Consider the following 27,164-nt stretch of genomic DNA (forward strand, 5'->3'; position numbering starts at 1 on the left):
CACGGGCGGCGATTTGAACAAAAAATAAATAAGTAAATTCCTCTAAAACCCCATGGGAGAGTTTCCGCCCCAAAAGACGCAAAAACTGCAGGAGACTTCAGTGTCTGTCAGACTTGAACTTCACTTATCCGTTGGAGCTCTTACAATGTTTCTTCTCAAGGTACTCCATTGATGAGATTGAGTTCTATTTTCCTTCAATTTGTATAAAATAAAATAAAAACAATTCTATTTAGTCTTATGTTTTTAATTATGACTTTTTTCCTTTAACTTTGAACTTTTTTTTTTCTCTCTTACAGGCATGGAGACAAACAGCTTTCGGGATTTATGGGTATCTGAATTTCACCAAGTCTGGTTTCATGTAAGCTCCAATTCCTATATATTTAATTGGGATCATATTGATCCCTGTAAAGATTATAGCATTTCATTAAAAATTGCTCATTTACTTTGTTGAATAGCGAAGCATATAATTTTTCCATGTTAGATGCTAAATTTAATTTCTCATTTTATGAAATAAAATGCTCACTGTCATTAGAGATCTAGGTGAAAACTTTAACATCATGGCAATAGTCTATTTTATACTCTTTACAATGTAAATTGAAGTATATTCATTGTAGAGAACATTCAAAGCAATTCAAGCCAGAGGATACGCAAACTCGGATAGAAGGGAAAAATTGCATTGTAACAGGAGCCAATTCTGGCATTGGTTTTGCGACTGCCGAGGGACTTGCATCACGGTGCTTTTTCTTGCTTTATTTGTTGGCTAGTTGCTAATATATTTTGACTTCAGGTGTTTAGAAATATACCTTAATGAACTAATTCATTGCTTTGTTTTTCAGTGGGGCAAATGTGTATATGGTATGTCGAAATAAGGAGAGGGGTGAAGCTGCGCAATCTAAAATTCAGTCTGACACAGGAAACCAAAATGTTCATTTGGAGGTATATATGCATCCTTTTTATTGTCTTACTTAGTGTTTTATGGTTGGTCGGATGTTATATTTTAGCAAATTATTTGGTTAACTAGTAAACACCAGTATGTAAATTTTTTTGTTTTGATCATAAATGGCTTAATATGATTTTAGTTTGCAGGTCTGTGATCTTTCTTCTGTTAGTGATATCAAGTCATTTGCATCGCAGTTTTCCTCAAAGAATGTTCCAGTGCACATTTTGGTAATTTATCCATTCTAATCTGCTAGTGACATGATATTGCAGTTAAATGTACGGGGCTCTTGTTAATTTTATAACCAGTCATCTACACTTCATATATATGTACACATTGGTTTCTTCTCCTTTCTCTTTTAATGTATTTCTGGTTTTTTGGGATTATGAATTAAAGTAATTACATTAGTTTGCAATTTGGTTACTTGCTTGTGATGTAGCTTTCTGCATGATTTTGAGAAACCTAACGTGCATGCTCCACTGCCTTTAGGTGAATAATGCTGGTCTGCTTGAGCATAATAGAATTACCACATCAGAAGGGTGCGACCTTGATTACTCTATATACAGCTTAGTTTTAGACATTCGGTTTCTAAAATGTAATTCGTTTTTCTTTTTGTCATTTCAAATTCCAGGTTTGAGTTGAACTTTGCAGTTAATGTATTAGGCACCTATGCAATGACGGAATTGATGTTGCCATTGCTGGAGAAAGCTGCACCTGATGCACGGGTTATTACTGTTTCTTCTGGTGGAATGTACACCACACCCTTGACCAAGGATTTACAGGTAGCTGCTTCTATAAAATCCTGTTAGCAACGTAATTCTATCTATCCGATACTTATCAAATTCCAAAATATATGTCTTAATGCAGTTTAGCGATGAAAACTTTAATGGGGTGCAGCAGTATTCTCGGAACAAGAGAGTTCAGGTTTGATGATCTGTAAGAGACATAATATGTTTGCATTCTTGTAGTGAACATTTATCCTTTTTATGTAATGCTTCACCAAATGTCAAGAAGGATGAACTTAATATTGTGATACAATTATACCTGTTGTGAATTTAGGGGAGCAAAACTAAGCATTCGAGAAAGTAAGTTGTAGAAAATGCTTTTTGCACACATCTTTCTGATTGTCACATGCAATGATGTAGAAGGCAGTGCGTTCTAAACTTAAGGCTTGAATTTTTCTTCCATCATATGGACAATAAGGATTTACCTTTTTTCTTGGTCTGAAAGGAGTTACTAGTGTGGAAACTTTAATGTTAAATTATGTCAAATAAGGAGGAGCTAGTTTGCACCCCTATATCCATGACTAAAAACACTCTTGCGGCCAAGGTTAAAACATTTAAACTTTGAGTGGTATAAACTTGGGTATAGAAAGATTTCTAATAGTTAGGATTAGCTACTTTTCCAGTTCCTTATTTTAGTTTCTTACTGGACCTATGAATAATACATGCCAAATGATATTCCTTAAATCTGTTTTTCTTTGTCCTGTGAGTTGAAATTCCTGGCTCAAATCCAGGATGGATGAGCCTCTGTGTTTTGATGTATTTAGCCTCTCACAGATGATATTCTTAGTACTTAGAAATGCCATATGATTGGATCGGTTCTGTTTTGATCCCCATTATGTTTCAACATAAGTTCTGTTTTTTTCCAGCTACTTTCTGGAGCTAACATTGTTATTTTTCAGGTGGCATTAACTGAGAAATGGGCTGAAATAAACAAAAACAAGGGCATTGGATTCTATTCATTGCACCCAGGTTGGGCTGAGACACCAGGGGTTGCCAAGAGTTTGCCAAGTTTCTCTAAAGCGTACGGAACTTATCCTTAACCTTCTAAATTCTTCCATATGTTCATCATATCTGCCATCTCGTTCTTTTTCCTTTATTCTACTCTTATTTCTTACTCTTAAATTTGTTTTAGTCTTTCGGGAAAGCTTAGAACAAACGAGGAAGGTGCAGACACCATAATTTGGTTGGCTTTACAGCCAAAAGAAAAGCTGGTATCAGGATCGTTTTATTTTGATAGAGCAGAAGCACCTAAACACCTGATGTTTGCGGCCACCAGTGACTCTCATGCCATAATCGACCCCATTTTTGAGAGTCTCAAGAGTTTGTCTAGTATCTCCGCGTAGGTTCCAAGTTTAGAGCCCCATATTGTGATTTTAATTGCTCGGAGAAATTTAATGTAAATGTAATAACAGCCGAATGAATGGGGAAGGGAGCAGATTTTACTTTATATATAACATAAGAGTAGTAGGGTTTCCATTGGACTACAGGTCCTTACAAGCAAGGAAGGAAGATGCTAGCATCACGCATGGGCATGTGATGCATCAAATTAATCAATGGCTGATGTTGCATCAGACATCTACACACGACTGATGTTAACACCGCTCTCCTAGCAATCACCATGATAAGCATGGGACGCAGACTCAATATTTCAATTGTTGTGGGGTTTTAATAGCCACATGAAGATAAAAGAGCTTTAGCTCTAACCACATGTTTAATGAAGGCGATAAATAATCAACTATCATATCAACATAAGTCAAGTCGTTCAATCAACTAAAGTCAAATCAAATCAAAGCAAAACCAATGACAAATCCCTAACGTGATAATGTTGTCGCCTGCTAATTGGCCTAAATTGTAAGGATTATTAAACAAATTGTACAAGGAGAGGAGTCAAATTTTGAACTCGAACTCAAATTTTTGGGTCTTCTGTGTCAATAATAAGACCAATACTTTGTTCCTCTTCATTTTGGTCTTGCTATTTTTATTACTTTCCACTAATTTTATCTTTTTGACCAATTTGGTTTTTATTTTTGGTTGTAAATAATTGAAGGGGAGAGTAGTTGATCTTATGCATATTCCTTCTCTCCCCTTGTCCCGACTTCCCCGATTCATAACTTCCATCATTCTAAGACTAAACATGCCACGAAAATAAAAGCGTTTGAAGCAAAAATATATAGAAATTTGAAAAATGGTACAAAACACCCTTAATACATGCACTACAAAGTTCACAAGAGCACTGAACAACTCTTAGTTAACAAGTACTTGCACAAGTCATTTAACAAACAAAGAAGAAACAAAACATTATTTACAAGTCATCTGTTTCAATATTAAGTGTTGTCAATGCCAATGACATACACATTTTACACGATCCTGCATCTTTTTTATTTATTCTATTTTTATCTCTCACACATCTATTTTTTTTAACCTTTGCCTACAGAGTATTTCACCTTTCAGATGAAATTTATGAAGTAACAGAGGACCCTCAATATGCTACAAAGCCATTATTGCTTTATCACCCAACAATGCCGGCTTTCTCAACCAGTACTGCTGAAACCTCTGCCTTGCATACTCCACGTAGTCAAAATCAATTTTGTTCACGTAACCCTACAAAACCACCAGGGAACTTATTTTTGTTACACACACGAAGAAGCAGTCACTCTGACACAAGCTATTGTGAAGAATAAAAGCGTAATTAAAGTAGAAATTGTTACCGAAATTATTCCCCATAAGCCCCAAAAGAGATGGTTGGCCAAAGTGTACTTCTCTGATTTGTCAACTAGCTCATCCACATCAGCATCACTGGGTTGGTAACCTATTAGAAATAATGGAGATGAAGTATGTTCAGAATCACCAAAGGTTTCAAAGAGAACACTTAATTTAGAAGAATTTGTTTAATTATTTCTCCTACTATCTGTTTTCTCAAAACTAAAAAACTTGCTCTATGTCAGACTGTAATAACCTTGATTAAAACAACTCATTTTATTTGGTGGCTGAGGATGCATCATGATTCCAAGAAACAAAACACTAGAACCAATCGGGCCAGAAAATTATACAAAAGAATTGCAAGATTTCCTAATTTCAATTGCATCATTCAAAGTGGCATTAGACTTGTCCAGTCAACGCAATGAGTTTGTTAACGTAAAGAGAACCTCTTTCTTGGAACTTTTCAGAAGTCAAGAATGTTAAATGTCAAGCATGACTAATCTGAGCATCAAGCATGCACAAACCAAGCTTAAATCTTGCAGAAATCTTCCTCACACAATTATCTACTGGTAAAGAGTCTCAGATAATATGAGCCATATATGATAAGGTGAAAATCAAATAAGTTAATTTTGTTGTAGTATCAGAACATGAGAAACTTGAACAGTTTAATGTAGGAAAAATTACCAATATCATGTATCGCAGACAACTGAAAAGAGAAATCACGAAATGAATAGGCTAACCTGCAGAGCTCAGATATATACGGACAAATCTCTGGCGCTCCTCCAGACCTGATGCAATGCAGTCAAGAAAATCAAAATATTTAAATTCATAACGAAGACAATACAAAATTCTTAATTCCATGTTTGCAGCTTCATTGAATTCTTAAAGTTTGTAGGAGAAAATGCTACGAAGACCAAATCATTAACAGATTAAACAGTTACCTGGATAATTGCTGTAGTCCAAAACGTGAGGTGTCTCAGAGTGGTAGTTTGCTACCATCTCACAGAAATGATTTGCAAGGTCGTAAGCAACAGGATTATAACTGGCATATTCATAATCCTGGACACGTTAACAAATAATATTAGTAATTATAATAAATAATCATTGCAACAGAACTCTAGACATTTCTTGGTGTATTCTTTCTTTGGCTAGAACATTAAAAGAAATATAAAAAAGAAAAGAAAATCCAACAATGATTGTATTGATAGCTCGAATTGAATCATGCTTGTTGAATGCAAGGCTAGAGAACTTGCATATACTTTTACATACACGTGTAAGCATGCCAAGAAAAGTTACTCATCAGCGGCTGCTAAGTCACATTCTGAAAACGTACTACTTAGAATTTTCTGTATTGAATAATTAGAAACATCAACACCATAATTCATACTGGAAAAGGATGGGTTGGTTACTAAAATAGACATATAAATAAAATCCTAGATGCGGACTAGAATACAAAATAGGTGAGTATGAGTCCCCTTTGGTTTCTCTTGTTCTGTTCTTTTTGAATAATCCTTCAGATTAGTGATTCCAGTTCGTACATTTTTTGAATAAAAAGTATTTGGGGGTAGGAATTTTCAATCTACAAGACCTTTATATATGTTTCCTACTATTCAAGAAGTGGGCACCATTAAGTTATTAAGAACAACTAAAACAGTCAGTCGTATGTCAAAACAATTAAATTCATGTTCAATGAACTAAAGTGTTTGACTTCAGCTACCATCATAGGTCACAAATGGAATCACGTGAAAGGATGTTTCTTATAACCTAGCAGTTTCCCAAATTATGCGGTAGAGGTACAGAGAAATCTTAAACCCAGCAAGAAACATGAAGAAAACTGATAAAGAAAGTGTAATTACTTTCAAAACCACAGAAACAGATAATAAGAACAGAACACAGTAAGAAACTCACAATTAAAGTGATTGATCTGGTCTCTTCATCCATCATTATGTTACCATATTGCAGGTCATTGTGACAGAACCCAATCTCATGATAGTCCCATGATAGTTCCTTCTCTAACATACCAATTTCCTCCTCTAAAGTATCCAAGCCAAATTCCTTTGTGTCTTTTACTGAACACAAAGTTTTAGCCTCGCTAAGCCAGTTTCTGTGGAAACAAATACACTGCATAAAAAGTCTTAAATTCTCAAAGGGAAACTTTAACTTTCTGAAAAATATAGCTACCTCATTCTATCCCAAAGGACTACATTTTTCGGACCAGGCATATCAAGATTGTGGAACTCTCTCAGCTTAGCTGCTATAATAGCAGATACTTCAGGATCACGGAGGTCAGCAGCTGATAGTGTCTGAGAATTTAAAAGAAAGTATGGTTATGATAAAAAGGATCTTCAGAAATAGGTTATACAGTGAACCTCAAACATTCCTTTTTGGCAATGAATTATAGTCTAGCTTCATTTGAATGAAAAAGGAAGAATTCAAATCTGAACTAAAGGAGACGAAAAAAATAAATTGCTTGCTACTTTAGAGTTTGGAGAACACTGAAATTTTGACTACACAGATCAGTGAAGAATATTTAACATGACATATATCTCGTTTGTTTCTGCTTCACATTTAGAAAATATAAGATCACTAACGTCTAATTCAAATTAGATGATACATAAGTGGTACTGCTGAAACATTCAGTAACTCGAAGGTGAAACTGGAGAAGAACAGGACCTATTACATGTTCAGCATCTATCTAGATAGCTACATGATTTATTGCCTCTCATTTTTTTACCAGGGTAACTAAAAGATTCTGCAAATAGGCTGTTTGTGTATCCAAGTTATAGTTCAGTAAATATAATTCTGTAAACTTAGGCCTAAGAGTCAGGGTTTAAATAGTCTTTATTTCCTGGTATAACGAGTTCAGGCTTTAGTAGTATCATTCATAATCTTCACAAAGTTATCAAAAGATTACTAATTGAGAATGATCCTTCAAGTGACTAACAGGTCCCTACTTTCACAGAAATATAAGAAATCAGATACCCTTATCATAAACAAAGCTAAAGCACCTCCTGAAAAAGAGTGGGAAACATTACTTTGACCGTACTGCTTGACCCTGTTTGCTCTCTGCTCCATCCAATTTAGTCCTAAAGTACATATTGGACCATATATATATTTTTAATTATTCTTTTCAACCAATAATACAATATCAGCACGCCAATAACTATGAAACCATTAAAGAAACATGAAAATGAGAGAGAGAGAGAGAGAGAGAGAGAGAGAGAGAGAGAGAGAGAGAAAAGTAGTGACAATTATAGCAGATTTAGTGAAAGTATCCCAAAGAATATCATTAGTTAAAGACTTAAAGCAACCCATACTAAAAAAATAGAAAATAATATGAAATGGTAAGGAAATTTAGCAATTCACATACTCTAGCGTGAATGAACTCTTCAACCCGTCCATCCGCGAACCGCCCAAGAAGACGGGGTCCCTGGCCATGCTTGGACATGCACTCAAAGGTCTGAATTTCATCATCCCTATTAAAGAAAACTTCAACTCCTTCGCCATAAACCCGGACCAGAACATTTCGGGAAAAATCACCAGCCCTCGTGGGCCAACTTATTTGGTAAACCTCATTAGTCATGGCACCCTTCAATGGTATGACCTGCAAGGCATTCAAGTCATCCACTACGTCCCCCCATTCAGAAGCTACAGATACAAGTACCTTTTTTAATTCCTCTGGAAGACAACCTTTGATTAACCCAACTCTCTTTATGGCCATTATGTATCAATACAGAGAGAGCAAATTCTTTTTTAAAATTCTTGACCTGCATGTCAAAGGGGATATAATTCTCAGCACTGTAATGTTATAGTGTTCTGGAATCTTATCAAATCAAAACACTCAAACAACAGTTTGAAGAAAGTTTCAAAAGAACTAAAGAAAATCAAAAGGGAAAAGATACACATAATGAAATGAACGAATTCAGAAGATTAGTCATCAAGATTGATAGAATTACAAACCTGATCAGTAAAAGTAAACTTACCCAACAATCATGCAAGGAGAAAAAATTAAGTTCAAAGCTGCAATCTTAATAGTAACATCTAATTGAAATGCTCATTTGACTAAACTTGCTCTATTAAGGCAGTATTGTTCAGCATTTAAGAAGATCACAGCAAATGCTCAAAACATCAGGAAACATATGAGTTCCACAGAGCCCAGCAAAGAGAAGAACTGATCTAAGAAAACAGAACTCACCTAATAACAGCAAGACAGGCAGGACCGTCCAAGAAAGCTTCAGGTTGATGCCAAACTACAGAGCCTTATATAAATGTTTCAAACAATCTTTGAAAGTTATTTGATACTTTAAAGAATTAAAAGAATGACCTTTGGCACAAAAGAAAGAAGCGAATGAATAAACAAACAAAACCCAGAACCCTGCAAGCCAATTATATAACAGCGTGGGGTTGTATGATTGACAAAAGAATCCCAAGAAAAATATTATTTCCCAAAAAAAAAGTCCAAAAACTGACTTTTCCTCTCTCTGCCAAAAGCAACAGAAGCAAATTCTTGAAATGGGTTTTGTTGTGCAACTGTAAAACTAAAATGGGCAGCTGTAGTTTGGAAATTCTGAATCTTGGTGCAGATTCTGGGTCATATTTTAATACCCAACTCGAATTGACTAATTCTACATAAGGATAGGACGGTGAAAGCCTTTTCCTTTCTTCTTTTTTGGGTCAAAAGACGGTGTGAATATTAAAAGTCAAAGTCTTGTTCTTGTCGTGATACTCATTTTTTCTTGTATGGATTACGCAGAACAAGGAAATGGGGCTTGCAGGGGTCCAGTTATGTGAATGGAAAGCTTCCAAGCGGATGACCTTTTCTTCTCTGCTTGGATTTTTCTTTCGCCGACGAAAGAGTTTTTCGTTTTTTTGGCTTTCCTGTACATTTTTATGCATCATTATGAAAATAAAAAAATAAATAAACGCGTGAGATTAAACTCTCCACACATTTTCTTTTTCCTTTTTCATGTTTCTTTTGAAAATTTTATGCTAATTATATATATATATTCTTTTTGTTTGGGATGTTAATTATTTTCTTATTTTATTGTTTGTGTTGAAAACGTGTGTAGAGGAGTTAGTCGGCACAAGGGCTTTCTTGTAATTTTAAATTTTATTTCTTTTTTTTATTTCTTGTAATTTTCAATTTTATATCTTTGCTTGACAAAGGAGCATAAAAGAAAAGTAAGCACTGCCAAACAAAAGTTGACTTTAATGTAACAGCGGTTCTCCGTGGGCACCTATTGGGCAACCATTGCTATCCATAGCTAAAAGAACAAGAAGATTTAAGGTCAATATTTAAATGTATGTCGACTATTAAAGGAGTAATGAGGAAGCTTTTTTATAAATAAATAAAAAATTAAAAAATTCTGTTTGGCTTTTCTTTTAAACATTATTCTCACAAAATATTTATGAATCATAATCCATGAAACATTCAAAAATATCAAAAATACCCTTATTGGACAAAAATATTAAGAGCATCTCCGAGGCGATGTCAAATATCAAACATTAAATTTGAATTCAATGACTTATGTGGTAATTTGACATATAGAGTTTTACATGTCAAATTAAAATATTATTTTATTACATGGTGTTTATTAGTTTATACTTTCTAGACACATTAATCTGCGAGCGCAAATGTGCTAAGGTTGTACGAAGATGGCTTGTAACAAGTGAAGTGGACACACCTAAGTCATTGGAGCTAAAGATTGTTGGCGAAATAACACTTGGCATAAGCGGTTGAGGGTAAGTTAGTGGCGGTTTGGAGGTTCCTAAAATCAAGGAAGCACTAAACAAGTGTGTCCTACATTTAAGGAATGAAGTAGGCTACTTAGATAACTACCTAGAGAGTGCGTAGTTACTAGCATGGTGACTAGAGGGCTTAATGACCTAGAGATGTGGGCGGCTATAACTAAAAAGATGAAGGATAACTACCTAGTTAGTTGAGTGGTTATTGCTCTATGAAAATATGAAAATGTGGGAGAGTAGTTCAATAAAAAGGGGAATCATGGTTGGTGGTTATATCCAAGATAAACATATGTCTAATGACATGGTGGCGTTGAGAAGAAGTGTTCCACGAATCAAGGGATTGTAGCATAAAGAGTAGGGCGGTTACAATGAGGTGGCGACTTTAGGGATTACCAAATAAGCCTAAGTGGTTTAGAATATAAACAAACTTTGTGAGGGTAAATTTAGTAAAGGTTTAGAATAGTGTCACCCATTCATGTCCATTTTCTTTTGCTCTGTTTGTGCAGGAGAGCGAACGATATTATGCTACGTGGAGGCAATATTTGTGTATGAGTATCATTGTGTGTTGAAATCAGGAAGGTATAATGAGATGGTGCTAAAAGTGTAAAACCCTACAAGAGACGGGAATTGCAATAGTACATGTGTGCTTGAGTATGTAGACAAACTTTGTGAGGGTAAATTTGGTAAAGATTTATACATTGTGACATCTCGTTGTTCGTTTTCGTTTGCTCTCTCTGTGTGAGTGAGCAAGCAATATAATGCTTACGTGGAGACAATATTCATGTATATGAGTATCATTGTGCGTTAAAATCTTGAAGGTATAATGATACGATGGTACAAAAGCTACAGATACAAGTACCTTTTTTAATTCCTCTGGAAGACAACCTTTGATTTACCCAACTCTCTTTATGGCCATTATGTATCAATACAGAGAGAGCAAATTCTTTTTTAAAATTCTTGACCTGCATGTCAAAGGGGATATAATTCTCAGCACTGTAATGTTGTAGTGTTCTGGAATCTTACCAAAACACTCAAACAACAGTTTGAAAGTTTCAAAAGAACTTAAGAAAATCAAAAGGGAAAAGATACACATAATGAAATGATATTCAGAAGATTAATCATCAAGACTGATAGAATTATGAACCTGTTCAGTAAAAGTAAACTTACCCAACAATCATGCAAGGAGAAAAAATTAAGTTCAAAGCTGCAATCTTAATAGTAACATCTAATTGAAATGCTCATTTGACTAAACTTGCTCTATTAAGGCAGTATTGTTCAGCATTTAAGAAGATCACAGCAAATGCTCAAAACCTCAGGAAACATATGAGTTCCACATAACCCATCAAAAAGAAGAACTGATCTAAGAAAACAGAACTCACCTAATAACAGCAAGACAGGCAGGACCGTCCAAGAAAGCTTCAGGTTGATGCCAAACTACAGAGCCTTATATAAATGTTTCAAACAATCTTTGAAAGTTATTTGATACTTTAAAGAATTAAAAGAATGACTTTTGGCACAAAAGAAAGAAGCGAATGAATAAACAAACAAAACTCAGTTGGTGGTAGTGTAGAATTTGGTTGATGAATATCAGTGTGAAAACAAAAGATTGAAAAAGGAGAGGACAAAAAGGGCAGAGGAGAACCGACGCCAGTTTCATTTGTTGTAGGAAGAAAATGAAAAGCTATCAAAGAAGGTATATTTTGATTCTAAGGAAATTCAGAAACAGCTGGAGGCTTTGGAGAATCCAGGAAAGCGCAAGCGGGATCACGAGAGGAGTTCAAGAAAGAGAGGTGTGATCATTATGGGTTCAAGTGATGAGCCCCAAGACGTGATGCATGAAAACCTGGGAGAGGAGATCCAGAGGGAAAAACTAAAGGCTCCTCTCATGGAATTATGAAGTGTGGCAAGGTGACGATGATGAAGATGATGAAGATGACGACGAAGAAGAAGAAGAAAAAAGAAGTAGTTTTAATTTACTTGAATGTTTTTTTTTAGTTTTTACCTCTTTTTTTAGTTTTTTTAGTTTTGTTTTGTTTGTAATGCAATGTTTGAAGTGAAATAAAAATTTATTTTTAACACTCAATAAAGAAAAACTAACTAACCACACCACGTAAAAAAAACTAACTTAACATAAAACAACTAAACAGAATAGAAAACAAAGAAGAAGAAACAAAAATAACTTATTTTAAAAACACACAAATATACAAGTAACTCACGGATGACCAGTTAAGGGCCTCAGAAAACAAAGCTAGGGGATCCGGGACGGTTGGAGGGGTGTTTGGGCCAAAATTCTGCACACCCTGCCCAACACTGGAGGCCCAGAAGGACAAAGCAAAACTTCAGGACCCAAATAGTTTGGACTTTTCATTTAAATTGGAAACGAAAACCCGAAATCAAGACGACCTAGCTCATGATCTATCAGCCCACAAGAATAAGATTGGGCTTTGGAAACAAAGAAAAGAAATCAGCCCAAGCCCAAGTCAGATTTTTTTACCAAAAAGACCCAAGATTGGAAGGAAGCCCAGTGCATGTGATTTGTTCAGCCCACAGTCCCAAAACTCAAAATTGGGCTTGGCATGATTAAATGAAGATAGAGAACAGCCCAAATTTGAAGAAACCCAAAATCAGTTTTATCAAAACTACCAGCTCTCTACCCAAAATGTAAAAAGGGTAAAAAATACCACTTTGGGCAAAATTGACGCACTCAGCCTTGGATCACAAAGAAACCCATGTGACTATCTGACTTTGAAAAGTCAACAATTTCAACTAGTCACAAGAAAAGTCGATTGAGAATTAATGAAGGCAGGTCATTATAGAAAGACTTCTATGAAACTCTGCAGCCAAAAGATCAGAATCCCTTTCTATATAATTCTGCATCAGAGCAGATGATCCTTCCAAGAGATAAACAAACTACGATCTCAAAAGATAAGTGAGAAGCAAGGAGTTGTTCAAAAGCAAACTGACCACCACATCAGATTGTGTTCTTTCTCTTTACAAAGAACAACAGAAAACAAAGAAGAGTTGGTCTTTCTTTCAGAAAAGCAAGGAAAAGACCCCCATGAGAACTGATTATTGATGGTTCTTCTCTGCAAGAATAGATAACTTCCCTTTTTCTTTGCATTTTAAATAAAAGATCTTTCTTTTGGAAAATCTGCCGCCCATTATTAAAAGATTAGAAAAAAAAAAAAACTACTCCAGCATTTCCTATAAATATGAGAGAAGGTGAAAAAATCAGGACAACCAAAAAATCAATCAAAACCATAAACTCAAAATGATCACTTGATCTCAAAAACCTTCAAAACATTAAAGTAACCAAAAGCTCATTGAGCCACAAGAAACAAGTCAGCTATAATTCAGAATCTCTAAACTTCAGTCCAGTTTCAGAGAAATATTCATTCAAATCGAGATCTCTCTCGTTACAAATTTGGTTTAGCACAAGCCAAATCAAGCAGAGTTCGGGTTTTACAAATATGAAAACCTCAACAAATTTATGGAGAGCCCTGATCAAGCGAGCAGGTACTATAATGCGTTCGGTGAGTAATCATTAAGTCCAGCCACTTCTTCCCTTCCGGTCAAGATGTTCCAATTCTGCGGTTCAAAAAGCCTTCTAGGGCTCGAAATAGATTAAAGCTCTACCACACTCGAATGTGGTATCGATTTATAGCTAAAACTTGACAGTTGAAGGTGTTGATAGTCCAATCCAACACAGACATACCATGTCTAGCCCAGATCAGAAGCATTTATCCAGAGAAATTGAAGTTCCGCTCTTTTGTCTTTTTAAAGTTGGCCTTCCCTTTTTGAGCTTTGTAAAAGGCAATTCTGCCTAAAACAATTCACTTTCTTATCATTTATTATAGTCAGAACTACCAGTTTTGTACTATGAAAAATTGTGATGTCCTCAATAGTCTGAGGCAAGAAAAGAACTTACTTATGAGATATTCCTCACCCAAATTCACAATCGTTTGTTTAGAAATCAGTAACTTGAGGTGCAAGTTATCTATTTTTAAGAACTCTGCTAGGATTTTCATTGCTAGCAATGGCACGCTTGACACAAAAGAAAGTTGACTTATTGACCAGTCAATCGTTTTCGAGATAATGGAGAACTTTACCCTACCATCACAAGAACAAATATCAAACGGGTGAACAAGGGGTCACAATGGTCCCGCTTAAAACACTAACTTCTTAGACACCTAAGGTGTCGCCTAAAGAACTCCTAGACATTGTATTGACGAAAACGCTCACTGGAGTTACCAAAAGTCAGTTGATATGAAAAATCTTTTTAAATTTTTTTATAAAAAAGAAACATAAACTTAAAATAATAAGAAAACAAATAAAGAGAAAGGATTAGAATACTCCCTCTTGAAGCGATTAGGTCGAGCATGGATATATTTGGAGGTCGCAACTTCTCCTACTACTCCACACTTCTCATCCTTATGATTGGAGTTGCATTTTCTCTCCTTTTTTATTGAGCTATCCTATATTACTAAAACAAACACACAAAAACTTGAAAGAGAATTAAAAGGATTAGGAAATAACAACTAAAATGAAAAGGAAAATCAACACACATCCAATTCCATGCTTCAAAGTGGCAATCACCAAAGTAAATTAAACTAGCTTGATGCTTGCTACTTAATTTAAACCTCTTTTGTGTTGTGTAAGCTAGGACTCAAACCCAGTTCTTTTGCTTGTCAGGCAATTGTCCTTTTCCGTTGGACTACAAACACAACTTGTCATTAACTTTAAAAGATGAAACTGTCAAATTATTAAAAATAAAGTAGGAAAATCAAATAGAATCAAGCGATGTTACCAATCCTTGACAATGGGGCCAAAAACTTGTTGTCGTTGGATCAGCTGCACCAAAATGGATTCAGCTGCATCCTCAACTTGTGATACTTGCAACTGCACGAGCCGTTGGTAGTTTAGCATATGTAGGTGCGAGGTCGATTCCACAGGGATTGGTGATTTAATGATCCAATTCGTTTTCCCTACACAAAACAGAAATGAAAAAGAAAAGAAATTAACTCAAGCAAATAAGTTCCCAAGTTCAATTTAGATTAACGGATTGATTTTAGCTAAAGTATGATTAAGCCATGGTGTCTGGCCCTAACTTGGTATTCCTAATTCCCTAATTTGATCATCTGTTGTCTAACCTAAAATTAAGCATTAGGAATCCATTAAGCATAGAAGAACATGTTAAACAACCAAGTATGTATCTAATCCCGATTGTCGAATTCTATACACACTCTTCCTATTCATAGTTCAATTCGAATTAAAGCATGGTGCCTACTCTTAATTCAAACCAAGATAGCTAACATGCAAGCCTTAATGGTGATCAATCATTCAAACTAGCATATTAGCTTATAAGCATAATGAATAAGAACAAAAACCATAATTGAAACTTGGAAACTAATCAAACTTGAAAACTAAGAAATTACATTACAATGAAAATTAAATTAGAACTCAAAAACTTGAAGGAAAATTTAGTAAAAGAAATTTGTTACAACAATTGAGAACTAGAAAGGAAAACGAAAAGAATTTGAGGGAGAGAAGGGAGGGGAGCTCTAGAGAAGTGTTTGAGGGCTCCCCCTCTTGGGGTGTGTTTACAAGCTTGGAGAACTTCACTATTTATAGGCCTAGAGGAAGTAGAAATCTGATTATACAATTGAGTTCACTGACCACACTCACTTCACCAACTTTACCTAACTTCCCCACCAAAAATAATTAACTCATCCATATGTCATGCATGACAACGCATTGCATTCAGCATGTGGGCTCATTTTGGGCTTGTGGCTGAAAAATCTAGAAAAATATGGATCTTGAAGCTCTTTGTCTTATCTTTCCAAGCATATATAGCCCATCTCAAGGAAAAATCGGAAAGACCTTCAAATGTCATTTTTGGCCCAGTAACGTAGATGCTGCTGATTTTTGACCTTAAGCTGGCAAAACTTGCATAACTTCCTCTAGAAGACTCAGAATCATGAACATAAAATGCCTTAGAAACTGGACTTCCACATCTTTCCAATGATGTATGGCTCATTATATGATTCTTTCGGAGCAAGTACACTCTAATCGTTGAAGTTGACTGATCTGCAGACACAATTGTTGAGCTAATTTGACTCCAAATTGCATTAAATGAGTCCCAAGCTTAATACACTGAAACAAAGATAAAAGATGGTCAAAAGCACAAGTTTAACTCAAAAACATAACCAAATCATAAGTTAGAAGGGTACACAATGATATGTAATTATGCATTGATTAGATATAGGTAAATTAGTACAGCTCATGGAACTCATTTTAGAAACTCCATTATTTTGTGGAGTTCCTAGTGGAGTCCATTGTGATAAGATGCCATGTTCCTTGAGGTAATCAAGAAACTCTGTGCTTAAGTATTCACCTCCTTGATTGGATCTAAGGATTTTAATACCCTTGCCTGTTTGGTTTTCAACTTCATTTCTGAATTCTTGAAACTTTTCAAAAGATTCAAACTTATGCTTCATTAAGTATAAATACCCGAACTGTGAATAATCATCGATAAAGGTAATGAAGTATGAATAACTGCTGCATTTGTAGATTAATCCCAACAGTTTTGTTAATTCCAAGCTTCCATCTATTGTCATCCGATGAATTCGATATTGGCTAATGCTTGCAAGAAATCTCTTGCAATTTCTCTTCCAATGTCCATCCTTGCCACAATGAAAACAAGTACCTTTCAGTTACTTGTCATTCTTTTGTATTCTTCCTTCCTTGGGTGTTTAGAAAACCTTTCTTCTTCTTTCATTTATCCTTACCTTATATTTGGATTTGAAAGAGAAGAACCTTTCTAAAATTTGCAACTAACCTCTTTAAACCTTTATCTTTTGAGATATTCATTTAATCTACTGTAGCCATGTTGAGTACCTCAGATAAGGTGTTCTTCATCTTTCTAATATTATAGTTCATAACATATTGGGATTAACTGATGATAGGGATGAAAGAAAGAATCTTATTGAACTTTAACATCAAAGAAAAATCCATATTTTCCAATCTCTTAAGTAATCATATTACTTTGAGATCATGTTGATTAACTGGGAATCCACTTACCATTCTTGTCATAACAAGTTCACATATGGTATTGTAAGCTAGGAGTAGCTTCACCTTTTCATGGATGCCAACATGTATCTTTGCCTCAGTTGTCATCTGACACATGCTTCTTATAAGCCTTTGTCTCCTCCTTAGTGTCATATGTACCAAGAGGGGTATGTGGTGGGGTTTTTCTTCTACACAACAAATCTCATCCAATTATAGGACAAGTTGGTGCTTATAGTTCATGTCATCTTGGACATTTGAGTCAAGTATCTTTGAGATTGGGTTTGTGATGGTTATTTTGAAATTATGCATAACGTAAATAGATTTTAATTTAGATTAATCTTCTACTAAGGACTTGAGTCTTTAAGTCATGATGGTAGGTCCCACTATTTTTGGCAAATTTCATATCCCTCTTGAAATCCGAGAGTTTCCATTGAAACTCTTAGTGGGGATGGGAGTCTCACTTTCACATAGTTTTCCTCAACCTAACAGTTTGTTGGATTGCTATGTTACTAATGAGAGGATACTCTTGTCCAATCACATCATTAATGTGAATACCCATCACTAGACCTCAACCTAATAGTTTGTTGGTTTCGTTTGTCTTAATTAACTTATTCCCACCATGCTTGTAGGTATAGGGTTTCAAGTATGTCCTCAACCTAATGATTTGTTGGCCACACTTGTTATCTATTCGCACTACATAAAATATGTGTAATAGGCTTCCCTTGGATGGCTACAAGTACTAGATGTTGCCTCACTGAGGTACAACAAAGTGTAAATGTGCCACCCAATAAGAGACTACCATGGTGGAAGGCCACAAAATAGCATTCAAAGTGCCATTTCTCTTATCAACTTAATATTGCCTTGAGAGTAGTTAAATAGGTCTCATTTTAATCCAATTTTAATATTGTTAAAATTACTTATCTAATCTCATTAAATGGTTTACAGTGCAATATATTAGTAGCACATAATACTCCCACTAAATGTTTTAGAAACCATTTGCTTGAGATAGTGGGAATGTTGGATCATGGTCTTGGATGGTGATTTGGCATGAAAGACATTTTCTTATTACATAGCCAATCACATAGCTCAAGTGTTCGGTCTAAGTCCATAACCATCATTTAATTATTTAAACGCTTTAAACAATTAAACTAGCAATGTGAACACATGCTCTTGTGATGCATACATATATATGGGTTTAATTCAAGTGGTAACGATATTCAAATAAAATAAATTTACCATGGAGTGAATATATTTTACTACAATAGTAAATGTAATTGTAGAAACCTTTTAGGCATAGTTACACAACATATATTGCAACTAGGTCCAAAATTATTCAACAATTAATAATGGATCCATTGTTGATCCACTAGGGTGTGGGGTTAAAGCATGCATTTGTATAACACAAAGTGGTGATCATGATTATTCCAACAAGGTGAATAATCATGAATGTGACTAGGTAGGCCAACCACACTCACCAAAGTAATCAAAATTAATTTTAGCGTGGTGGGTAAATAATTAGTGATAGGAATATAGGAATAATTTGATCAACTTTGGCATTTTTATATCAAATCACCATCATTTACATCTAGATAGACCCTATGCACTCACCAAAGTAATCTTATTAATTTTAGTGTGTGGGTAAATGTTTATCAAGTGGAAACATTTTGAAAAACTTTCAATTTTATACTAAAACATCATCATCATCTGTTGAATGATCTTGGTGGAAAATTCCAATAACACAATCATCAAAATTATTCACCTAACTTATGGATCAAAAAGATCCCATAACAAGAACATCAAGAACGCCAAGAGCATACATATGAACTAATATGAATGTTCATGTTATTTCCGGAAAAATCCATATTTCATTTTAACCATCTCATGCTCTTAATATCATATATTTCATGAAGTTAAAATCATGGGGGTTTTAATTCAACTATGCTCTAATGTTCATACATACATACATATATGATTACAAAGAGAGCACCAATCATCAAAATATAAATTTGGAAATCCAAAATCCCAAACAATCCATTTCACTCCATTTGATTTTTGTTCAAACATATCAAAATAAATCAAGTATAACTATTATACTTTTAAATGAATATACAACCCATATATGCATCTCTAAACCCTAAAACATATCAAGTTCATGACCTATGGCTCTGATACCAATTGAAGAAATTTCAAAACATTTTTTCGAAGTTCATTTGAATATTAAACATGCATTTATCTTGATGATTTGTGTTTGGTCTTCTCTTGATGATTACTCTTTGTTGATCTCCTCTTTGATCTTTGATATTTGATCTTTGCTTCTTGATCTTTCTCCTCCATGTGAGCCACAGAAGTATATGGCCTCTAAGTCTCCTCATTTTGCGTTCAAGTGCACGATTTGTTGAGATGAGCTGGGAGCTCAATCATTATTGGATTTTGACGTTTTGTGTTAAGTTGAGTTTACGTACTTTTCTTGGGTACTGTTGGAGCTTAAGTTGCTCATTGAGGATTGTGAGGCCAGAGAGCTTTGTGAGTTTTAAGTTTGAGGATTCTTTGAGTTGTTGAAGATGCAAATTGAACAGGAGGTGAGTAAAACCATCTGGTTTGTGAGTAAAATCACGTATTATTATATTAAATATAATGTGCTTATGATAATGTTAATGGATATAATTAACATGCTATTGTGGATTTTGAGAAACAGTTTTGGTGTGAGTTTAAAATCAATTAAATGTGTTTTGATTTGGGATTGTAGCCCTGAGGCGCAAGGCTCCAAACCAGTTAAAGCTCTAGTTGGCGCCATTACAATGTTCACGAGGGTAACACATAGTTACTTGGCTTCGGCGCAGATTTGTGAACATGCACTATTGTCTATGGACTTTAGTGTTCGTGAGTTGAGAGAGTCGAGCGCATTCTCACTTTTATTGTCCACGAGTGACATTTATGGGTTGTGTTTCTAACGGATTTGAAACGGCTTTTGGGACAGCTGAGGACCAAACAATTCTTATAAATTAAAAGAATTGTGATTGTGACGAGATGATTGAGTATGATTACCTTTGGCTATACAAGGATTGTGGTACGCTAATGAAAGTGCATGTGTTTGTATATTACCTATAAATAACATATTTATACTGTTGATTGTGGTTTACTCATACGAGCTTTAAAAAGCTTATCGGGTCTGTTCTTTGGTGAACCCAGTATACTATTCAACAATGTAGGCGTTAATCTTGCAGGGAATAGGAACCCATGACTTCATAAGGAGAAGAATGCAGAAGGTGTACTTGCAGTACACAAAGTTTGGTTTGACAGTGTTGGTGTGTTTAGACTTCCGCTGTATGTATTAAGCTTTGAGGAGCAGAATGTGTATTAAGTTGATTGTTCAATTTATTACATATGTTGTAATGTAATATTTGACTCAGGAGATTGGGTCAGTATTGACATTGTGGTTTGGAACATGTGGTATTGTATTATGGAAAAGGAAAAAAAAATTCCTTGTACTTTTGTTGAAGGTTCCGAGCCTCACGTCCTAGATAGGTTTCTCTGTAATAACTTAGCATGTTATTTGTTGTTGGAAATTCGGGGCGTGACATATTACACTTCTAGAAATCGTCTTCCATGACTCTTAATAGTCATTGAAGTTGCTATTCTCGTTTCAAAATTGCAAAATGGGAATCTTGGAGCTTGGCTGGTAGTAGACTTTTGACATTGTCGAACAACCTAGGACTGAAAATTTTCAAAGAACCCTAACCCATAATCCCAAAGAGTAAAAAAAATTTGACAGAAAATAACGATTGTCCTCGAATTGCTCGAGATTAAAAGTACTGAGACAAAATTAACAAAATTGAAACGACAAGGACCAAAGTGGTAAAAGTGGCAAACTACACGGACAAAATATGACTTTTTGCCCTGCTGCTCAGCGATGATCATATTATACATGGCCAACAATTCCAAGCACTTCATGGCACATGATAGCCACCAAAACAAAATGATGGTCGTGCTCGTAAGGTTCAAGAGAGACTCGTTCAAGTGGATCAAACTCATTTGCTTCCAGCCTCTTCATCTCTGATTTGTACACTGTTTCTGCAGACACGGTTGACTCTATGCAATTGGCCTGAAATGACAAACCACATTCATGAAACACTAGACTAAGCAGTGAAAGGCAACTTTCCTTATGACTTATTAGTGCTTCTTTGCAAAACCAAAAGGGGTTCAAGGAGTATAATATATAGGCTAACTAAGAGACCTCATGTCTAATGACAAAGACTACTGAGAATTTTGGAAGCAAACCTGGATTGACATAATGAAGTGACCTCCAGCCTTGAGAAAATGTGACACATTCAATGCTAAAATCCTACCCTGCAAAGATCATTAAAAAGAGCAAACAATTTTTAGATGCAAATAACTGAAGTGACCTAGGAGAAACCTGTGGCAAGAGATTGTGGCCAAGCCTCAGGCCTTAACCCCCAAGGAGTGCCTTGCTAATACCATCCTAAACATTGACCAGAAGGCTACTACCAGAAACACAATAGAGAGATAGAGAGAGAGAGAGAGAGAGAGAGAGAGAGAGAGAGAGAGAGAGAGAGAGAGAGAGAGAGAGAGAAGCAACACCACAATATCAACTACTTGACATCAGGAGCACTAGAAACTCGACTTACATCACCCATGATGTCTTGAAGGGGAATATGAGTACTTCTTTCCAAAATCAACTACTTGACATCAGGAGCATCAGAAACTTGGCTTACATCACCCATAATGTCTTGAAGGGGAAACTGAGTACTTCTTCACATGCTCAATACAGTAGTAAGCACAAATATTCTACAATTACATTGAAGGGACATAAGGGAATGTATGACTCATTGCACAAGGGGAAAACTATCCAATACCTAGCTCCAAAATAAGAATGGGTAAAACAGGTACATACAAAGCCTAGTAAGCTTCCAAAAAAGAAATAAGCATGAGAAAAGATTGTCATAATACACTGACCCAATAAAAATAATGACAAACAGAAAGAACATTTCAAATGAAAAACGCAGTACGCATCATAAAACTTGAGCTCACATCATACATGACGTCCTGAAGGGGAATAAGAATTAACTCAAAAACAGTTGTGCTTTATCAAAAGCAAAAAAATTCAACTCAGGCAAATGCAATACAGGTGATATGAATTAGTAAATCAATAAGCTAAAAACAAACTCACATGAAGTATGGAAATCCTTGAACTTGTAAAACCCTTAAGAACATGCTCTGCCACCAGCTCAACCAACGAATACCACCCCACCACCCCCACCCCCACCCCACCCCCAGTCTCTCAAATTTAATGTTAGCTACTAGCACAGACCAGAATGGCAAGAAACAAACCTGATCGGTTGTGCAACATCAGAAAATATCACATCAACCATGCCAACAAGCATACGATATTTAGCCAGATGTCTGGCATCTTCAATAATGGGTATAACATTCCTGCGCGTCATAGCCATGTTTATCAAGTCTCTACCATTTATATGAGAAAACTCCACTGCAAAAACAAATCTAGTCTACAAAAAAGAATAGCAGTTATAAGAATCTATTCTCAGCTTAACCAATTTAAGAGCTGCAGTATTACAAGCAACACTTACAGAGCTAACAATATCAGAAACATGAGACACTGTGGTGCCAGAAGCAGCCCCAAGGTAGAGAACACGAGCGCCATGTGTCTTCATCGACATACAGAAACAAAGAGATTGTAGACTCAAAATCATGGATAGAAAATAGACAAAATAGAATGTAAGAAATCATGGAATCAAAACTTATAATCGATATATCATAAACACCAATGCGAATAGCTGCAGCCAACTTAGAACAGAAAGGATTCCAAATTATATATTGGTCTTTTGTTCCATCCTCATTCTGAATGGAAGAAAATGCACTTTTAAGGTGAACAAACACAATACAATCACATTCATTAACCATGAAATTAAAAATTGCAAGACACAGCCAAAACCATTTAGTAATCCCTAATGTTATTGCTTTGAACCGATAGATAGCAATCCCTAATGAAAATATCAATTGTGTTGAAGACATTTAAATAAGAAAACGAATGAAAGAAACCGACCTTAACAGATATCCTCTTCTCGTTGTAGACAGCTTCCCCGGCACTAAACTCTTGGTAAGAAGATACTCTTCTTTACACTTGGCAATGAAACCCCTTTATGTCCGTGAGGCACGACCACAACTCTTTTTCCACCCATCATTCCTATTCCACCACTAAACCTGCCTCCTCCTCTTCCACATCTCCTTCCATCACCCCTACCCCTGATTCGACTACCACTACCACCATGACCTGCACAAAACCCACAAACTTATAAGGGCTCCTGCAAAAATTTCCAAACAACAACCATAAACTCAAAAGTAAAACAACTCAGAAACTAAGAACCAAAATGAAGAGAAAATAGTAAATAACTAAGGGCCTGTTTGGTACCCTATCCAAGTAGGGAACTCAAAAATTGTTATTTTTCTTAAAAACAATGAGTTCTCAAATCCATTTTTTAAGATTCAAAAAGTTGTTTGGTATACAACTTAAAAACTGTTTTTGAATTTTTAAAATTTGAAAACTTGTTTGGTTGAATTCTTGAAAATAATTTTTTTTTCTTAATTTTTTATGATTAAGATATTTTGATAAACATTATCAAAATTATATTAAACATACTATTTGAACATCCATATTTTAATACCATACATGTATGATCGACAAGCTCAATTGGTCTTCAAGTCTTAAATAATACATATTAAATTAAAACATTCTAGACTAAATAAAATATAAGACTAATGATTCTGAATATAATCCATCCACATTGCTTCGGGAATGTGATCTCTAACATCACTCATTTGATTAGCATTGTCCTCATGCAAATGGATGTGTTCTTGATTCACTTCAGAGCTTTCTTCATCTACCACTTGAAGATCATTGGCTTGATATTGATGAAATATGATGTCATTTCTTGATTGCATTCTAATGAAGTTATGCACAGTACAACAAGCAACATGAATACGTTTTTGTTTCCTGATTGAATTATTTGGCATTAACTTCAAAATAGGAAAGCGAGCCTTAAGCACTCCGAAGCATCTTTCAATAACGTTACGTAGTGATGAATGCCTATAGTTGAACAATTCCATTGCCCCCCTTGGATGTCTGCCTCTCCCTCTATAATCACACAAATGATAACGCTCTCCATGATATGGTGCTAGAGACCCACGCATATTTGCATAACCAGAATCAACAACATAATATTTTCCTATTTAAGAACAATTAATATAAGTATTTTACTCCATTTAAATATAGTATAAAAATATATATTGTAAGTCGATATGTTTAAATAATTTCATACCTTCTTTAGGCAATGGAAAGTTGTTCTCTTCTCTACTTATTGCATCCATCAATACTCTTGAGTCATTAGCCGTTCTTTCCCATCCCGTGTAAACATATGTGAACAACATGTCAAACGAACAAGCACACATAATATTTTGTGTCACCTCAATTTTTCTGCCTCGATATGGAATTTGTTTTGATGCAGGAGCCCATGCATTGATGTGTGTTGCATCAATAGCACCAATACAATCCTACCAAATGACAATTAAACCATGACATGCTAGTACTTAACTATATAATAAGAAGAAAAAAAATTAGTTAAGTTAATCACATTTTTCTTAAACCACGGGTGGTAATTAGGATTCCCCATGATTTTAGGAGGTGTCATATCCATATTTGGAGGTTGAATTATCTGAGTACCAAATCGACATATTGCTTTGAGAACTCTATTAAACTGTCTAGACACGGTTTCTTTAAAATGTTGAAATTTCTCAGCATCCATCCTATTACGAGTTGTATGCCCAATAATACGCAAAAACATGCACATTGACTCCTCGACGCAAATTGATCTATCATCTTGTAAGAAATCCAAGCCCCTCAATGTTGAACACAAGTTCATAAATGTGTTCTTATCCATTCTAGCAAAATCAAATAACCTATTTGGATGTCCAGTCAACAACTCTATCACAAATTGGCGACCTGAGAGTTGTGAAATCATACATGGCTTTTATGTAAACGTGAGTAATATTCATTTAGTTTTATAAATAAAAGCAACTCTCCAAGTGAATCATCCAAATTAGATGATGAATCACTTTCAGAACTTGAATGAGATGATGAATCACTTTTAGAACTTGAATGACAGTTGTCAACTTCATTTGAGTCCATCCTCTATAATAAAGAAAAATATAACAAGGAATAAGAAAAACATGGTAAACAAAGATAAATATCCTTCAATAGCAACAAGAACAAAATTTAGCTAGGATCCCAAACACAATAAATCCCCAACATAACAAGTTTACCAACACGGACTAATACAGAAATCTCAACTATCCAAAACAAATTCTTATCGTCGGACGAGTAGTGAAACGGACAAATGAGTAACAAAACAATTGCATAACAAAAATAACCAAAAGATGTGTAGACAGTTACAATTATGTAATCATATATCCCCAAATTAATGTTGTTAACATCAAAAGCCCATAGGAGACATCAATACTTTATAAATTTTCAATAAAGATCCATGATTCTTCAGCATGTGTAGACAGTTACTGTAATAATCATATAAATTAGGTACTACAACTCAGCACAACCATACAAGCATCCAAAGCAAGAGGTTCAACTTCAGAAAAAGCATAATCTTTGGTTTATTCGGGGAGAAAGAATAGTAGAAAGTCCGGACTGAATATATTCAAAAACATGGAAAACAAAAAATAGAATAAATCATATGAAATGCTTAGAAGCATAAAATCAACCAAAGTTCATCAGTCCTGTACAAGTCACTGACAGAGCTTCAAAATAAATTCAACCATTCACAACCAAGACCCTCCTAAACAAGACAATAGTAGTAGGAGGTTGAATTGTAGTGATTTCAAAAACCAAAAATAAACAAAAGGAAAGAAATTAATTATAAGCAGAAAAGCCTAGGACTACAGCGAGAGCAAAGCAAAGCATATGAAAAAAGCAAAAAAGCTGCAGTCATAAATTCACAATAATAAATTCCAACAATAAAATTTGAGTTTACGCTAACCAAATTATCAATCACAATCAAACAATTCTAAGATAATATATACCACAAAGGATCCTTATTGCATGAATAAAAGATGACAACAACATAAAACTAACAAGTTACAGAAAGTTCAGACATTATACTAATGACAGTGAAGAGGCTAAGGATTGAAGTGAATTTATGAAATGATATGCTAATGGTTTTCATAATTTCCAACAACTTTCTTGCTCCAGTTGGTATAGGACCAGCTCACATTAACAACAAACAAAATCCGGCTAAAGTGCACCATATTTTGGAGCAAGGAGAAGTCTTATTAGGTTGACGACGTACGTATGAAACAAGATATTTTCAAGCCTCATGAAAGTCACCAGTAACTGGATTGGAGGCATTGCAATTGGACAAGAACAAGGAACCATCACTCCGCTCATTACAGCACTAGCATTTTTGTATGTATGTATATATATATATATATATATATATAAATAAGCTAAAGCAAGTGAATCACATGCAATTTTCTTGCGTCTAAAAAGGTTCATAAATTATAGTCAAGTAGATACAAAAGGGTGACTCTTTGGCAGCCTAGAAAAAACCAAAGGCATGAAAATAACCAATACACAACACCTGCAGATAGCATATTTGCAGACAAAATATACAGTGCACCAGCAAGCAAGCATCTGAAAATGGATAATATCAAAAAAAGACCCTCAGAAAATCAGAAATAATTGAAGAAAGAAACCTTCTAATTGGCAGCTTATTGCGTTAAGTATGAACTGATGCAATAAAACCTCAAGATTTCGAGGGAGTGATTATCAAATAGGTAATTGCTAGAGTAGGGGAAATAATAGAAAGAGGGTCAGTTTTGCCCAA

General features: G+C 35.0%; 3 protein-coding genes, 2 non-coding genes and 1 pseudogene across 6 annotated transcripts; 1 reads left to right on the forward strand and 5 right to left on the reverse strand.

The window, feature by feature from the left end:
• LOC103336213 (NAD(P)-binding Rossmann-fold superfamily protein) lies at positions 1–3,181 on the forward strand. The gene is made up of 10 exons (XM_008239243.3): positions 1–160; positions 297–358; positions 615–734; positions 837–936; positions 1,087–1,167; positions 1,427–1,476; positions 1,569–1,719; positions 1,805–1,861; positions 2,622–2,743; positions 2,855–3,181. Exons 1-10 carry the CDS (start codon positions 53–55, stop codon positions 3,063–3,065), a joined length of 1,062 nt encoding a protein of 353 aa, XP_008237465.2. The 5' UTR covers positions 1–52; the 3' UTR covers positions 3,066–3,181.
• Positions 3,182–3,868: 687 nt separating this feature from the next.
• On the reverse strand, positions 3,869–9,037 carry LOC103336214 (putative choline kinase 1). Of its 2 annotated transcripts, XM_089053949.1 has the most exons (9): positions 8,618–9,037; positions 8,113–8,189; positions 7,793–8,026; positions 6,604–6,725; positions 6,331–6,526; positions 5,364–5,481; positions 5,163–5,210; positions 4,431–4,531; positions 3,869–4,323 (listed from the first exon to the last, which is right to left on the reverse strand). In XM_089053949.1, the coding sequence occupies exons 3-9, from the start codon at positions 8,003–8,005 to the stop codon at positions 4,210–4,212; spliced, it is 912 nt and encodes a 303-aa protein (XP_088910075.1). In that variant the 5' UTR covers positions 8,006–8,026; positions 8,113–8,189; positions 8,618–9,037; the 3' UTR covers positions 3,869–4,209. The 2 variants fall into 2 exon arrangements, with proteins under 2 accessions (XP_088910075.1, XP_088910074.1); XM_089053948.1 differs by having other exon boundaries at positions 7,793–8,189; positions 8,618–9,032.
• Positions 9,038–21,053: 12,016 nt separating this feature from the next.
• Positions 21,054–23,619, reverse strand: LOC103336276 (rRNA 2'-O-methyltransferase fibrillarin 1-like; annotated as a pseudogene).
• On the reverse strand, positions 21,861–21,938 carry LOC148915814 (small nucleolar RNA snoR60). The gene has a single exon (XR_016128384.1). It is a non-coding gene; the product is annotated as a small nucleolar RNA snoR60 (small nucleolar RNA).
• On the reverse strand, positions 21,948–22,017 carry LOC148915815 (small nucleolar RNA snoR60). The gene has a single exon (XR_016128383.1). It is a non-coding gene; the product is annotated as a small nucleolar RNA snoR60 (small nucleolar RNA).
• LOC103336277 (uncharacterized) lies at positions 23,459–26,543 on the reverse strand. Its single transcript, XM_008239322.3, has 4 exons — positions 24,903–26,543; positions 24,591–24,822; positions 24,056–24,497; positions 23,459–23,576 (listed from the first exon to the last, which is right to left on the reverse strand). Exons 1-4 carry the CDS (start codon positions 25,287–25,289, stop codon positions 23,459–23,461), a joined length of 1,179 nt encoding a protein of 392 aa, XP_008237544.3. The 5' UTR covers positions 25,290–26,543.
• Positions 26,544–27,164: the final 621 nt, after the last annotated feature.

This window comes from Prunus mume, linkage group LG6 (assembly GCF_029339155.1).
Source record: "Prunus mume cultivar Tortuosa linkage group LG6, ASM2933915v1, whole genome shotgun sequence".
Classification (NCBI taxonomy): domain Eukaryota; kingdom Viridiplantae; phylum Streptophyta; class Magnoliopsida; order Rosales; family Rosaceae; genus Prunus; species Prunus mume.